The sequence below is a fragment of the Mercenaria mercenaria genome, chromosome 7, assembly GCF_021730395.1.
Source record: "Mercenaria mercenaria strain notata chromosome 7, MADL_Memer_1, whole genome shotgun sequence".
NCBI lineage: Eukaryota > Metazoa > Mollusca > Bivalvia > Venerida > Veneridae > Mercenaria > Mercenaria mercenaria.
In genome coordinates, this window is record NC_069367.1 from 15,287,961 (window position 1) to 15,305,198 (window position 17,238).

General features: G+C 35.0%; 1 protein-coding gene across 2 annotated transcripts; it reads right to left on the bottom strand.

The window, feature by feature from the left end:
- Positions 1–7,249: 7,249 nt before the first annotated feature.
- On the bottom strand, positions 7,250–16,310 carry LOC123554855 (uncharacterized). Of its 2 annotated transcripts, none has more exons than XM_045345221.2 (2): positions 16,014–16,310; positions 7,250–11,037 (listed from the first exon to the last, which is right to left on the bottom strand). In XM_045345221.2, exon 2 carries the CDS (start codon positions 10,999–11,001, stop codon positions 8,446–8,448), a length of 2,556 nt encoding a protein of 851 aa, XP_045201156.2. In that variant the 5' UTR covers positions 11,002–11,037; positions 16,014–16,310; the 3' UTR covers positions 7,250–8,445. The 2 variants fall into 2 exon arrangements, with proteins under 2 accessions (XP_045201156.2, XP_045201157.2); XM_045345222.2 differs by lacking the exon at positions 16,014–16,310 and adding an exon at positions 14,299–14,632.
- Between the last annotated feature and the right edge of the window lie 928 nt (positions 16,311–17,238).

Sequence of the window (17,238 nt, forward strand, 5' to 3'; positions counted from 1 at the left end):
GAGTATTAAAACTTAAATCTAGATTGATACAAAGTTGAGAATTAATACGGAATAACAAAATATTCGTTCTTATATATAAACGCCCGGTTGTTAGTATGTCCATTCAACAGAGATGAAAGGAAGAGTTTCTAATTTGAAAAGAAGATAGGTACACGCACAAAAGAAACTTTTAGAGGTATCTATTATCTATTGAACATGGAGACATAAATGACATGATAGTCATTAACTGTCCGATACAGTAATAAAGTGGAAAAGGTTAAATGGTGGCTTCGTTGACATCGGAAAGGCATTTGATCTGGTAGATTAAATTTAATGCTGTGAAGTTAAAGGAAAATATATCATTATAAACATAAACATTGCATTTTTTTTTAGATTTTAACTGTCTACAATAAGCCCACTTTACTGACTCACTGGTGTAGGGGATAGGAAGAAATACTGTTACGGAAGTCGCAAGTTTGATCCCCAGAAGGGTAAATTATTCCTTTGATCATTTTGTCAAGAGACTTCTGTCTTAAGTCTTTCATGCGATTAAAAGTTGTTATAGGTACGAAAATCAAGAATGGTTGCATAATTATGAACACCAATGTAATTTTTTTTCAGGTGGAGGAAGACCCAATGTGCTCCTCCAGGCATTAGTTCAGGCTGGGGCGGGCTTCTGTGTAGAACCACAGGCCTTCCGCAAGCCAGTTGTATGACTTTATGACACGAAAGATCTTTTATCCCACAGGAGGCTTCGAACCCACATCGACGAGGAGCAAGTGATTCGAAGCTGGAGACCTGAACCACTTAGCCACGGAGGTCTAATATATCGTCCAGAAAATCAAAACAAAACACTAAAACAACAAGAAAAGAAAACATTGATAAAAGTTAATTTGTAGCTATCTAAAGTTTTGCAAAATAGAATGTGATTAGCCTGTACAGATTTTCACATATTCGAAACCACACAGCGTTGCATGCGGCAGGGTTTTAGGAGTTTTTATATTGTGAAATATGATAGTTTAATCATTCCGCATCTATCTGTTTGAACTGAGGTATAATATCTCACAAAATTGAAATGTGCCGTGTTCATATTTAGTTCGTTCCAAATAACAGCTGAAAAGAAATGTGTAGATATTTAGATATACTCTTTCAAGTCGTATTTTAATGAATAAAAAGTGATAAAATCAGCCTAAAAAAAACCTTGATGTTATAACTATATTATGGAACGTTTATGAAGAACACATAACACAGGATTGATTTTTTTTTATTGATACGGTCTAGTTATGACATTGATCGTCTTAATTCAGATATTATTGAACGCTTCCATACGAAAGCCGATTAGTACAAGGAAAAGCACCACGCGGAGAGGCTTAGTAGTTCTTGTCTCTGATTTAACAATGGCTTTCTAAAATATTTATAAGACATGTGTAATATAAGATTTATATCGTAAAGTTACAAAATTTAGATAAATTAAGAAGATATACTCCAGCTGTAGAAATGCTAATGTTATTTCTTTTTGTTTTCTTTCTATCTAAGTTATAAAGCTAGTGAAGAACTAGAGATTAAACAAAATAACCTCTGGATATTTCCCGCGTGCTAGGTCAACGCCCTCTTTTTTTGTTTCGATGACCGTGCAATACGTAAACTTGTTGCCCAGTGTGATATACGCTAAGAAGTTATACATGCATGTTTGTTAGGTGTACTTCAAACATCTGGGGACCTTGTAACATACTGTATGTTTCACAGCTTCAAAAGAGAAATCTCCTTGAACATTGCCCTTACCTTTGTAACTACTGAAGAATATCAGCGGACAGTTTCAAATTTCTATGTAAATACTCCTTTAATTTTGAGAAACTAGTAATTATGAATATTGTATTACAGTGTAATACATGTTATAATTTCAGATAGAATGCCAATGATATAGAAAGTAAGGGAAACTACTTCATATAGCCGTTGCGAAACATGCAGAAAGAGTTACTGTTCATTTACTGAGATCTATCCAAATACTTGGACTGTATTCGATAGCAACCTTATCTGGAATTTTATATTATAATAGCCTAATATGAGCAAACATTTGATATGCGATCAAACTTGCTATCAAAACATTTGTACTTGAGCATGATCGGTATGGCGAGGTTAAAAATATGCAATACATAATACAAAAAATACCAGGACAGGCGCCTTGTGAGGCTGAAACATCCGTTTGGGTATTAGCAGCAGTACACATTTCGAAGTAATGAGAATGAATTTGGACAAACTAGTACCCCGTCATTAAAGTAGACGATGGTTAAGTTATTTTAATTTCCTTATTTGGAACAAAGCATTTGAACTACAATGTATTGCCGAATAAGAAAATTTATGGTAGAGGTAAAAGATACGAGTTTTCTTACTTAGACGTATTTTCTCCTTTTTTTGTGTTTATTTAAACTTAAAATTTTAGAGGCAGAATAAATAGTTTAGATGTGTTTATGTGGCTTTATCTGTCAATTCGATCTTTATGTGATCTTAAACCTATATTTAGTGTTGGAAGACATTTATTTCTCATATTTTGTAATTTTCTATTCCTTTTACGAGTAGTTTCATCAGATTTTATTCAAGTTTTATACTTCCGACAAATCTGCGTAATTATGTGATATTGAAAATGAATAATGGATGGATGAACATTTTGGAATAATGAAGAAACGTTATTGACGAAAATATATATTACAGCTCTCGTCTTCTTCCTCGAATTTTAGTGCATTGTTTAAATACTCTAAACATTTTACAGACCCATTTTCTCTTTCGTTTCAAACTCGTACGAAGTCCTCGTTCAGAAATATTTTCTACGAAACGGAAGCAGTTTAGCTACCGAACGACTGCGTTATTATATCCCATGTATTATACCATCTAATCCTCATGAGCACTATATTCCTCATGTAACCCCAACTGCCCATGTACCTTACACCCATTTGTGCCCTCTAGTTCTCATGTACTCTACTCTTCGTGTACCCTCTTGTACCCAAGATCACTCACCTCATGTACCCTGTACTTTTCATGCACCATACACTCCTTATATAAATTCTACTCCTCATGTACCCTCTATTCCTCATGTACCCTCTACTTTTCCTGTACCATACACTCCTCACAAACCCTCTACTCCTCATGTACCCTCTACTTTTCATGCACCATACACTCCTTATATAAACTCTACTCCTCATGTACCCTTTACTTTTCCTTTACCATACACTCCTCACAAACCCTCTACTCCTCATGTACCCTCTACTTTTCATGCACCATACACTCCTTATATAAACTCTACTCCTCATGTACCCTCTATTACTCATGTACCCTCTACTTTTCCTGTACCATACAGTCCTCACAAACCTCTACTCCTCATGTACCCTCTACTTTTCATGCACCATACACTCCTTATATAAAGTCTACTCCTCATGTACCCTCTATTCCTCATGTACCCTCTACTTTTCCTGTACCATACACTCCTCACAAACCCTCTATTCCTCATGTACCCTCTACTTTTTCTGTACCATACACTCCTCACAAACCCTCTACTCCTCATGTACCCTCTACTTTTCATGCACCATACACTCCTTATATAAATCCTACTCCTCATGTACCCTCTATTCCTCATGTACCCTCTACTTTTTCTGTATCACACACTCCTCACAAACCCTCTACTCCTCATGTACCCTCTACTTTTCATGTACCATACACTCTTCGTGTACACTCTACTTTCATGTACCATACACTTCTCATCTACCCTCTACTCCTCATGTACCTTCATTTACTCCTCGTGAACCCTGTACTTTTTATGTACCATACACTTCTCATGTACCCTACACTCTCTACTCCTATAGTATCCTCTACTCATCATGAACACTCCTCCACATGTTAAAAGCAGATACGTAGCCTCTTAATTTACCATTTAATGACGTAAATGAAATCTATTTTACTAATGATGCCAAATGAAGTTAAACAACATCCAGAGACATGTGCCTTTAATCATTGATTACTGGGTTTGTCAGTATCCCTCAACGGAAATATGTGCAACCAATCCGACAAACTGTGTAGTGGGGGTGGGGGATTTGTGATCGCATTACAAAGAGATCCAGTCATAGACTTTTTGTATTTACCACTTATTTTTTAGCTTAACCCGACATAGAAATGTACTGATCCTGTACAGAAATATAGGAGTCACCATTTGACCACCTTTAACAAATGAAAATACCAAGACCTTGTAGAGTGTATAGTGGCACAACCTTCTTTAACTATGAAACTTCTAAACCAGTGTAATGTTTTTGTCATAATACTTAAATATTTGTAAACTTCACACGTATAAAGAAGTAAATGAGGCCTTTCACTGTGGAGTTGTCTTCTTAAAATTGAGAAATGACAACTGACATGTCTTCTGTTCACAATAATAAACACCAGGAAAACCCGTCTCTCGGGGCTTATACTGACTGTTGAACTGCTGTTCCGTTATTTCTTTACAGATAATGTGTTAGACGTTTCTGTCATAATTAAAATAAAGTTTCTGAAAATCCATTTTTCTACAGAAATTTTAAGTGTTATTATTTAGATAAATAGAACAACATGATTCCCTTGGCATTTGCGATGCACAACATAGCGCCTAGAATTGAATTCTTCTTGTTTTACCAGTATTGATTTTGACGTTTTATGTCAGAGGCATAATTTAAGAAAATGTACTTTTCGATCAAAGTTTCAATTGCATTGTGTCTGAAATATAGTTGACTTTATTTTAAACGACATTGCCTTTACAACGCAATTTTAAGCTGTACCGTTAGGTTGATGTTCTACTTTGCGTGCACGTACTTTTCAAAATATATTTACATACATAAAATATGCTCGCACGCGTAAAAATTTACGTGAACATATACATTTTACTTGTGCATGCGAAAGTATGTAAATGCATGCATATATGAAAGTGCACGCGTATAATACGTGAACTTCAAATTTAACTTGCATTACACCGGCAAAGTTATAAGTGGACATAAATAGCTAGATATACTCTCTCTCACACACACACACACACACACACACACGCACGCACGCACACGCACCTATATATTATACAAACGAGGGCACGCACAAATATATGCTTGCAAGTATATTTTTAAGTGCACGTGTAATTACATGTATATGCATGTGCAAGTCTATTTAGGCATACACCTACATGTGCACGTATAAAATTTGATACATGCATGCAAACATTTTCGCGTGCCCGCATACTTTAATACATGCACGTATATTTTGAAAAGTGTGTACACTGGAAGTAGACCTTCAACTGGAATGGTACACCATCGTGTGACAATTTCGTATTGTTCCTTGACAGATAAACATCATAGTTTGACAAATGTTTGCGGGGGTCTAAGGCTGCTTGCACATTTCTTTACATCAAACAAGAACACTATTATGTTCGTACTAATATGAGAAAAAAAAACTAATAATTTCGATTGAATGATGCTGTATATCAGATCTTACGAAAACCTTAAGTCACTTCTTTAAGCTTGTGTCGGCAAAAGAAAAGACACGCAGCGCGTTCCCCATCTACCATTCTGGCGCACAAGAAATATTTGTAAAAATAGATAGGGAACAGGAATGACTGGCAACATCTGGGTGTTATAAAATGGAATGGTAAGAAGATATGTCGACAAAAATATAAAAGGTCAAGTGGCTAATGGTAATACAATCTATCGAGTTCTTTGGAAGCATAGACCGCAACCAAGCCAAGTAGTGGCAGACTTAGTTTGATTCAGTCTGTTCAGGTAATAGAATATGCAACACCACTTGTGCCCCCCTAACACCTGCTTAAGGTATTAGATCACTAATAGAGAACCTCCTTTTTGAAGAGTATTCAATTACTACCATAAACCTACTTTTACTGCAATTCTTAGTGGGGCGTAGGTTCAAGCCCTACTGGGACCAACTATTTTTTTCTTATTTTCCTTTTTTTCTAGTAAGTTTTTACTTCTTTCAAGACTTATTATTGATTTCTTGTTTAAAAATTGAAAAAGATGAATCTTATAAGCGATTTTATGGTGTTCAAAGTGAATTTACTACTTAAACAGAAGGGGTAGAGTTACACATCTTTAAAAATATTGAGTTACACGCAGTGGAAGTTCTCTATCTTGCTTTCACTCTTAGGTTATATATTGTGGAAGAAATTTAGGTAGGTTTTACGTCTGCCCTAAGGTTACTTTTAAATGGAGTAAGCAAAATTCAAAACAGAAACACAGCATTCGACCTTATTTTTTCAATGTTGAAGTACGAATTCTGTCTCATTAAATCCGTTTACTTGAGGCACCATAGAAAAAATGATACTGACATTTTCACTTTGTGTTTTATAATTGTTTACCAATAGTTTGATGTTTCTTTTATTAAAATTAATGGTAAAATGAGTTTTCTGCGAACGTTTTTGATAGTGGCTATCACTTTGAAATTTGTCTCTACTTGAGCTTGAGGAGATACCATAAGTTATACAAAATTTATAAAAAACGGCATGGTAAAAGTTATTTAAAAATTGCAAAGTAGTGCAAAACACGGTTACCTTTCAGAATATACCAAGCAAAGGCCATTTTGTAAACATTACTATTAGTGATCTAATACCTTAAGCGCGGAATTCTATTTTAGCAAGTTTAAATGAGAACCAACCTAGTGGCTTTGCGACCAGCATGGATCAAGACCAGCCTGCGCATCCGTGCAGTCTGGTCAGGATCCATGCTGTTCGCTAACGGTTTCTCCAATTGCTATAGGCATTGAAAGCGAACAGCATGGATCCTGACCAGACTGCTCGGATGCGCAGGCTGGTCTGGATCCATGCTGGTCGCAAAGCCACTATATTGGTTTTCTCATGGCGCTGCTCAAATGTAATCCATTATCCCAACACACAACATTGAGTTCAGGTACGGGGAGACAATACTGCTGTTGTGTTATTTCATCTATATATACAGATACATGTTTGTATTCAAACGGCAGTACTTGATCCAAGCATATTGCAATTTATTATTTTTGTACAGACTTGTATGAAAATCTAATCCTTTAATGAGTATGTTGCAAAAAGAAAAAAAGAAAAAAAGTTTTCCTTACCCATTTGTCCAAATTTTGGTTTACCTTAAGATAATGAAACAATCTAAATTTCGGTTGTTAAAAGAATATTGTTGTATCAAAACTTCTTTCGGCGAATAAAAATAAAAGGTTTCAATATAATATCATGTTTTAAATAAGACACAGCATAAATAAAAGAAAAATGATAAAAATTTGAAGTCGGTTTATTAAACAAACACAAACATACACAATGTACAAAATATACATATAAATTGCACAATAGTGGTCTAAAAATTTCCCTTGAACCTCAACAAGTACACACATGTGAAAGTCTTAAGATCTCAAAAAAACTTCAATCATGAATTTACACCAGATTCAGAATTTCTGAATAATATCAACGGCTCCTTTAAAAATACACCTATTTACAATATGGCATACGTTTGTTTAACATCAAACCAAACACTAGAATTCGCAGTAAGAATTACAAGGTATTTACAAACAATAAAAACACACACTGAAAAAGTTTTGGCCACTTTGCGGAATATCATTTTAATTACTATACACATCACAGCATTGAACTAATCAGATCACTCGTGCCTCACATTGACAAGAACGTTTGACAAGAAAAATGGAATAAAAATTTGAAGTTAACATCGCTTTGAACACAACTCAGTAGTATAAGATCTAAAATATTTAGTTTAATTGCTTTGATAAATATGATTTAAGAGAAACACAAGAATAAAGGCCCAAAAAATCAATTTCATCACATACAGTACATGCTTAAAAAAAAGAAAGATGTAGAACGATCCGGAACAAAGAAAATTAAATGTAAAGTCTTAAGGCGTAATGCAGACGTTTGTTCAAATTTAATGCCCTCTTTTTGTATACTAAAGCACTAACAAGATCCGTAAGAAACACCCAAGCACCCAGTTTGATGGAGTTAGTTCATGAAAAATACAAGTAATGAAGAGCGTAACACCCAAGACACCCAGGCATGAGCGGTTATCATAAAGGAACATTTCATGCGACCTAGTATGGTATCAGAAAGAGCACAAAAAAGCTCGTTAAAATGCATGAATTTAATTTCCGCCTAAAGTAATTTGCAAGTCATTAGGCAACAGAGTGTTAGAAATATGAGTTTTTGATTAATGAGTGCATTTGCAATGTCTCGTGGGTGCACAACTCACTCGTGATTTGAACAACAAACGTGCAAAAGAAAATTAAACTTCCAGACCCGCAAACAGTTTTCTTTAAGATATTTCCCAACATTTAGATGATGCCTTTATACTGAGATTCTTATTTGGAACTGATAAACATAATGCTTTTTGGGGTGAAAATGCACGAGGTTATTTGACGTTACCTTTTTTCTATATAAACACGTTATTCTGTAACCAAGCAGCAGTTTTACTGTAACGTATATACATGAATAGGACGTGGCGGGCTGACGATTGCATCATATCGCATTTGTGTAACAATTAAATGTGTAGCTGCATTGTGAAAGCATAGAGCTCTTGGGTTCTCCAACCTTCCTATAATTGACTGTTTGACAACCTGTCCGTCCATATCTAACATTAATACACGATGTTGGTCTCGATCACAAACGTATATGTACATATCTACACACTTGAGACCCGACGGTTTGAATCCCTGGTACGTAAACTCCCAGAGTCTCCTACCGTCTACTTGTATGGCAAGAATTTTATTGCTTCCCGCATCGGAAATAAACAGAACATTCCCCGTGCTATCTATTGAAACATACTCTGCTTGTACGAACAAAGGGTTTCCAGGTTTATCCGTCTTTAATCGATTTACAACACGACCGTCATCAGACAGTATCCAAACTTCATCACCACAACACACACAATAGTTACCTCCACCACGACAAACCCCGTAACAAACCATCTCACACGGAACACCCAGGTCAGCAACAGCCGTTAAACCTTCCCCAGTGATCAAGATGAACTTCAACACTCTATCGCTCTGCAAACTCACAACAATCTTATTTTCACTTATAACTGCTACATCAAATGGTCTGGAATCAAGTTTTAAGTCCGAAACAAATCTGAAATTTCTATCATAGAGTTGAACGGTGTAATGTTCTTGGTCTACAAGTACCACACGACCGTCATACAACACGCCTACGCCAGAGATCAGGCGCTTCGACCCTATACCGTTTGATGTGAAAGAAGTTTGATGAACCCACCGAGATACTTTTTCCTCATCGGTTGCCATGCTGTTCATCATACTACCGCTTGGAGAAAATCCCCGACTTTCATCTAGTCTTGGAGAGTATTCGTTAGTCTTCGGTACACCTGTTCGGCGGTTAGAATTTGGGTAGACTGAAAATACAGCGTTTACTCCGTTGTTTGGTGGGGATGTGTCCCTGTTTCTAGGCGTGGCAATATTTATTGTGGCTTTGCTCTGATAGGCATGTAAACTTGCATGTTCATTGTTTTGAGGCATTCGAGGATCATTGATTTGTACGGCTGCAAATGATCTCCCAAAATTTGTGTCACTGTCCTTGACGCTAACAATAGAATACGCTGGTTGCTGTGTGGGTGGTGAATGTTGCTGTGGCGGAGATTGTGCCCTGTTTGACCAGGGAGATGGTGAACGTTCGGTACTTGAAGATTGAGAGTCCGAAGTTGCACGACGTTGGAAGACGTGGACCGGCTCAACATGGTGAATATCCTGCCGACCATTAGCAACTACAATCTCGTGTGGTTGTCCTTGTTGGGGAGACCGAATTGGAACCGGCGATCGTCTCTCGGATACATAGACAGGTTCAGGTCTAACAGATCGATATCTGGTATTGGAATTAAATCTATTGACGTCTCTTGATTTTGGACTCTGTCCATACACGGGCGTTTCAACTGGTGGTGTCGACATCGGACGAGGAACAAATTCACGCCTCGGTGTTTGGTTATAAGGTCTACTATAAACTTCTGGAGTTTCTGGTCTGGTCATAGGCAGTGCTCGCATTGGCTGATTTCTTCGTGTTTGGGAAACTGGAGATGGTTGATCAGATAAAAACACACTGTTATTGCTTGAAGTACTATCACCGCGGTTTTGTGTTTGCATTTGCATTTGTCTCTGCCTATCGCGAATCCACTTTTCTCTTGCTGACATGTGAGATTCGTCGGGCGGTGAGTGTTGTTGTCTTACCTCGTTTATATTTTCTCTTCTGTTACGCGGAATCGGTGACGGAAGCTCATTTACGGGGGTTGACATGTTTGATCGGGGCACACGCACTGGATTTCCGCTGTCTTCCGACATCATAACCTGTCCTAGATTTTTAAAGTGCTTCAAAAATGAAGTTATATGTGGTGAAATAACAAATTTGAAATCTATTTCTTTAAACCGTTTCTTGACAATAGTTTCAACCTCCTTTTCGTCATCTGACTTCTGCTTTTCTTTTATCACAGCGTGTATAAGGTCAACATCTGAAAATTTTAGACTTTGGGAAAGTGCATCCTGTGCTTTTCGTATTTCTTCACATGTTTCCTCTAGACCACTGATATCCTTTTCCAGTGTTTCAGATTCTCTACCTTGCATAGTGTCCACGGTTTCCAGTAATGTTCGTTCTTCGTGTCTTACAAGATCAATCAATTTTTCCGTTATTTCATGAATTTCTGTCTGAATTTCTTGTGCATTTGTGTCAAGCAATTTCTTTGCCGCTTTTCTTTCAACAATGGCATTCTCGATAACAGCGACTTTCTGATTGTACATATCTAACAATTTGTTACCCTCACTTCTTTTATCTTCGCAAGCTTCAGTAATCGTAAGGACCTCTTCGCAGCTCCGATGCCGCTTGACGGCGCACACAGAACAAAGTAACAATTCGTGTTTGCTGCAGAAGAACTTTAGCCTCTTTCGGTGTGTGCTGCATCTTGGGATGGCGTCTGCATTCAGTGACGTCACGGATATAGAACTGTTCATCTTAGGAGGTTGTGCGGACATGTTGAACTGTAAGTTTTCTCTACCTTTTTACCTTGTCTGTAAAATACAAAATACCACTTTTGAGTACAGTAACATTTGCAGAGTTGCTTTATTTTTGTCACTTGCATATCGAATATAAATAAACATGTTTAAAACTGTAATGCTTTCCGTCCACTATTCGAACTGAATCTCAAAATTAATATATTTAACCTGTCGCTCATATCTTTCGAGTATTATGGTTCCTGTTTTATACTATATAGCTTTTATATTGTAACTGGCAGATAGTGTATAAAGTGTGTTACGATTGCGTACTCAAAAGAAATGGCCCATGTCGAAATTCATGTTGATTCAGATAGCCTTAATGCATTAAGTGTCACAGACTCTTGAAGTTTCAAATCTCAGTGACAGTGGTTAATTCAAACGCTTAAATATTTCATATGAAAACGAAATTGTAAACAAAAGTTGCAAATCGAGCGTTGTAACCTCTTGTATGTTCCACCTTTTGGGGAAGTATCTGTACAGGGTATATAGTTTAATATTTAACGCAAGTAGATAATTGATCAATGTGACGTACAATAAATACCAGATCTATGAGCTGAACTTTAACTGATTTCCTTTGAACAATGACATTATATCTATATTAAACAAGACCATAGGCCTCTAAAACAAAGAGCACTATTACAAAAATTACTCCAGTACTTCACAGGTTACGCGTAGATGACATTATATATATAGTAGTGTAGTAAAGAAAACAACTATAGGAGCCCAAAGAACACTTTTACTAACATTGTCTTAGTATTAAAAGAGTTTACACACCGATGACATTATATCTATAGTAAAGAAACCAAACCAAAGAGCAATATTACTGGTATTGCCTTAGCATTAAAAAAGGTTACACATAGTAACATGATATCCATGAAAAGGAAACACCACCAGGCCACCAGACAATAAAGCAATATTAAACTTAACAATGTATACAATCTGACTAAAGTACGCGTAGCGTTAATTGGAGATGATTTTAATCAAATAGATGACTTTCTTTTTTTATTATCATACAATTTCTTTTGTTGACAAATTTTGAAAAGTAATTGTCCTGTTAACAATCAGGACACCTATTTACATGAACTCATAAATACATATAAAAGACTGGTGAAAGTAACAATATCAGATGATAAAACTGATCACAATGTTTCTATTAATTGCGTTTTATAATTATAAGAGCTTATGTTGGTAATAATGATGTCTTACTGCTTTACATTGACGTCAGTAGTAACGTAATACAATTTTTAGACTTCCCGAGGGATAGAGTTTAAATATCTTCTATCTTTTTACTTTATTACACTTCATTGGTTCTAGTAACTAATTTGTTCATGTTTATTGTAGTTTAATAACTATGTGTACAATTGGGACATGGAAGCTGTATATGTCAAGTCAAGATTGCCAATCTTCAATAATAGTATATGAGATTTTATATCATCAATTTACACAAGATTAGAACAAACTGTAATAAAAGATTCTGTTTATATTGGGGACATCATTTCACTCTTTTAACTGATTCAAGAACATATAATGATAGCGTGGGAAGAAATTAGATGTTTTATGTTTAATACATTAGTCCCAGAGTTATATATACAAGGAGAGTTATTGCCCAGAAATTCTAATTATTTTACATACCAGTCCTGTATTTAAAGAAGAGCAGATGCAAATAATACGAAAAATTAAATACGTATTGCTTTAATACGATAAGAATTGAGCAGAGAACGCAAGCTTGTTTGGAGTTTCGTACTAAATGCCGCTGGTGTCTTAATTTCACACTTTACAACTTTAAACTTGAAATTGTGAAGTATGAAACCATGAATTTGACGATTTCACACTTCACGACTTCACGAATTATTTTCACTAAACGAAGTCATGCACTTCACGATTTCACACCACGATTTAACACATCTCAACATTTTGAAATTCCAAGAACACCTGTAATCGTAAAATATGAAATCATGAACGTCAAAATCGTGAAGTTAATGACCTTTTTAATATACTTCATGGTATCACACTTAAAGGAAAAAATCATTAAGTGAGAAATTATGAAATTCATGATATTATACTTTACAATTTCAAGTTTTAAGTTATGAAGTGTGAAATCATGAAGACACCGCCGGTTCTTTCGTAGTTTCGACACTATATTTTTTCCATTGTTCTGGGTTTTAGATTATGCGTAGTTTACCAAACATTTACTACAATAACTCTCGCAAAATAGAAGAAAGCGTAGTTACCGTTTTTGTTTGTAGGCAAGACTCGTGTTACATAATAGATACAAAGTTTTCAAGCAAAAATTTCCAAACTTTTGTTTATAATTCATATTATCAATCTTAGTTTAAACTATAAAACGCATTAAAGCATTAACCTTATTACACAGCTTCATAGTTTTTACATTCCGTACGTAAATTGTCTAAAAATTAAATTAAAAAAGTTAATTAAGTACAATTGTTATTAATGAAAATTGCTAATTTCCTGAACTTACTATGCTGAAATTCCTAGATTAATTGCGAACCTGAACAAGAGAATGATTGTAAAAGCATATCATTTTATACCGAAATGTCAAGTTTTAGCATTTTGATGTCATTGTGTCTACTTATCACAATTTGTGGGTGATTTACGTTATTTGCATTTGTTGTGTTTCAGTCTGAAGGACGAAACTAAGCAAGGTTGTTTTTTATATGATAAAAGCTTCCATCTTGCTATAGGCCAGGGCCCCGGGCCAGGGTCCATATTCATCAGCATTAAAAGTCTAACACTTGGACGTAAGAATGGCAAATATTAAATTTCCAGTAATATTGTCTACAACTACTTCCTTGCTTGAGCACTTTAATCATTAACTGCAGAATAAAACCTCCTGGAAAGTCTCTTTGCAATCAGTGCTTTTTTGACGATTCCAGAACAAAATGAAAACTTAGCATTTTCAGACTTGTAACGTTGATAAATAATGCGCCCTGGTGCCATACCTAGGGGCCGTGTCCAGGTGCCGTACCCAGGTGCCGTGTCCTGGTGCCGTACCCAGGTGCCTGCCTACATAAAAGAAATTTCCTGTCGGACACATTTGGTCTTCTCCCACCAGAAAAAATCCCGTGATCTTTTTAAATTTCGACACAGACAAAATATTGCCATTGTGTTATTATATGCTCTTAAAATATGAAACGGATGCCAATCAAAAGTACAGATCGATGTATTATAATTGTGTATGAAAGTAAGAAAATAATACAAGTTTACAACTAAAATAAACGTATTAAAGATACAGGAATTGAAATGAAACAAACTTACATTTAATCCGTGGCAGACTGAAAAGTTTACAAAAAGTATATCCAAATTGTAAATGTCACATTCCAATGTACGAAATCTATACAATTTTGTCTAACCTTGTAGGTTATAATTAAATCATACAGATATTATCTAATTAACCATTTAACGTGCGTATAATTAAAGCCTTCATAATTACAGAACTATGTTAAACTTACAAAACGCATGCGCTATTAAGTATTCTTTTTGTTTTAACATTTGAACATATTTGTTCTTTATTTCACTTAATTGATACTACTTTATTTGTTTTATTTATCGATTACGTGTGAAGTAAAATTAAGACAAGGCAATCAATGAAGGACGTGTCATTTCGATTTACAAAAAATATTGATATGATTGAAGCGAGTAGCAGGTGAAACGACTTTTACGAGGCGTTCTAAAAGCAATCCGTCTCTTAAACATTATGCAATACAACAAATATGATTTGATATAAGAATACATGTTCTTCTTAAATGCAGTCTTGTAGACTGAATATGGTTTAATGGTTGCTTGATAAAAAGACACGTGAATCAGTTCTCTGGCATATAGAAAGAAAACATATGTTGCATTTGTAATATGTTTTGCCTTTGTTTTGGGTTTTGACTTGTTTTTCCTTTTACTTAAGACTTTTTTTTTCTATAAACAAGTTCTGTAATTTACTTAATTTACCGAATTAATTTAAAAATGATGTGAAATAAAGTGAAACAAAGACCTGTTCCATTATCAAACATATCTTTGCAAGGTGATTTCAATAAAATTTCATTAGCACACAGAACAAAGTAACAATTCGTGTTAATTAGCAGATAATTATATTATCACGTAAATAATTTGGTTTATATCTTCAAAAGATTGCTAACTAATGTTCTGTAAATACTTAATGTATTACTGAAATAAAATATGTTTAAACTAAAAGATTGCTTTTTGTACATTACGTGTATTGCAAATAGCCTCCTTTAACTAGGGATAATCATATATTCTGTCATTTTTTCTATTTGGGGTTGTAATATAATAATTTCAAAATACTTCTGTATTGTTTAAAATAAAATAGCATGTGCGAGTTTTGACAAAGGAATACTCTCGTGGGTTTTTATGTATACGATACGAGCATATCGTATATCTTGATAAGTAACTGTTTGATTTGTTGACGCGGAAGAATGAATCCTTTCTTTAAATGTCGAGACTTTTTTTCTTATGCTGTGTTTAAACTTATATCTGATAAACCTTATTGAAATTGTTCGGTCAATTTTACCTAAAATCAAGGGATTTTTGAACAATATTTTCATTCTAATATCAACAAATTAAGTTATAATTTTTAACGCTGATGTCATCTAAGTAAGCTTACATTTTAATGCTGATTTAACGGAGAAAAAAAAAAAAACCACAAAAAAACCCCCATGAAACTTCAAAATATCCTGTTTCGTTTTCTAAATAATATAACTTTCCACTAAAGATTCCATTTTGTGAGAGTAAATGAAACCGGTTATTTCGATGATATCGGCAAATCACCAGAAATGCAGTCAACAAATTCCAAAACATCATGCATTGTTTCACAATCAGCATTCCAAACTATGCTAGCTCAAAAGAATCACCCTCTAACATTGTCAGATATACCGTTATAATATACATAGGGGATATCGAAACTATCTTCATGAACATATTGTAAAATCCGACATATTACATCATCTGCAAACAATACTCACCTTAGATCATTCCATACGTCTGAAATCCCGTTTAAAATCCTCTATGCAGTCACTACTTTCTCTTCACTGCAGAATACCCGTATCCTGGATAAGGTATCATGCAGACAGATTTAATACCAAATTAATCGTTTGACGCGCAAAAAGGATTACATGCATTTAAGCATATGTTTGCGTAATATTTACATATTCTTATCAAGTTTTGTTGACTTTGTAAATTGCTAACATATTTTCAGTAGATGAATACTATATGCTACCGGGCGTTTATTGAAAGTGTTTAAGTCTGCCTTATCAACACTTGTTTACCTTTAAAGGGTAAATTGACAATCTGTTTGCCAATAAACAATACCATTAAAATTTGCAGACAGTAACCAAAATATGTAAGAAACATGAGAACGGACATTGTGCATAATACTATTTCGTTGGTCCTATACCACTGTAGCACAGATACCCTCTTGCAAATGTTCTTAATCTGAAATCAGCATATTTTTATAGTGTCTGGACCAAGCATTTTAGGTTTAATAAACCTTGAACGAAGTTTCTGAGCTAGGCCTAGCTAACACGGACACAATTTATTGTATTGTGCAGGCGTAGGCATTTCCTTTAAGATATGCAAGACAATTAATTGCAAAAATGCCTTTATGCATATTTACATAAATTATAAACCGACATTTCATCGCTTCATTCTTTCCATGCAGATGTCATAAACTAAGGCCAGTAATGCAGATGTTTCCCCTATTTTCTCAATTTTCTCTTCACTGGCTTTGTTCAAATAATATATAGAGGCTATGTAGCTTGAAATAAAATACATTTGGTAAGTAAGAGATTACACCATGTGTACTTTACACAACCCAATGTATTTTATATGCGGATGGTAACTACATAACCGAGGTTTCTTTCTTCATTCACAATGATTTAACCGATCAAATGTTGCATATCTTTTAAAGCAACATATCTCTGAAATGGGCAAAAACTCAACCATTTTTACGTCCCATCAATATGAGCAACTTCCCGTAAAATGCATGTTTTCATATAACAAAGGGTCGTTTGTTGTAATATGTAGCCAAATCGAGCCTTTGAATGCCCTACCGGTAAAGGTTGTAAGATTCGTGGGAAATAGAACGTATCAGCTGTATAAAACTTCGTCCAAGGAAGAGCATTTTGCCCTTCAAATATTGGCGTTTGAACACGTACTTGATTCGAAATATAATATATCATACGCCAGTTT

Excerpts from the sequence above, each read along its gene's own strand:
- LOC123554855 (XM_045345221.2), bottom strand. The coding sequence starts at position 11,001 with ATGTCCGCACAACCTCCTAAGATGAACAGTTCTATATCCGTGACGTCA.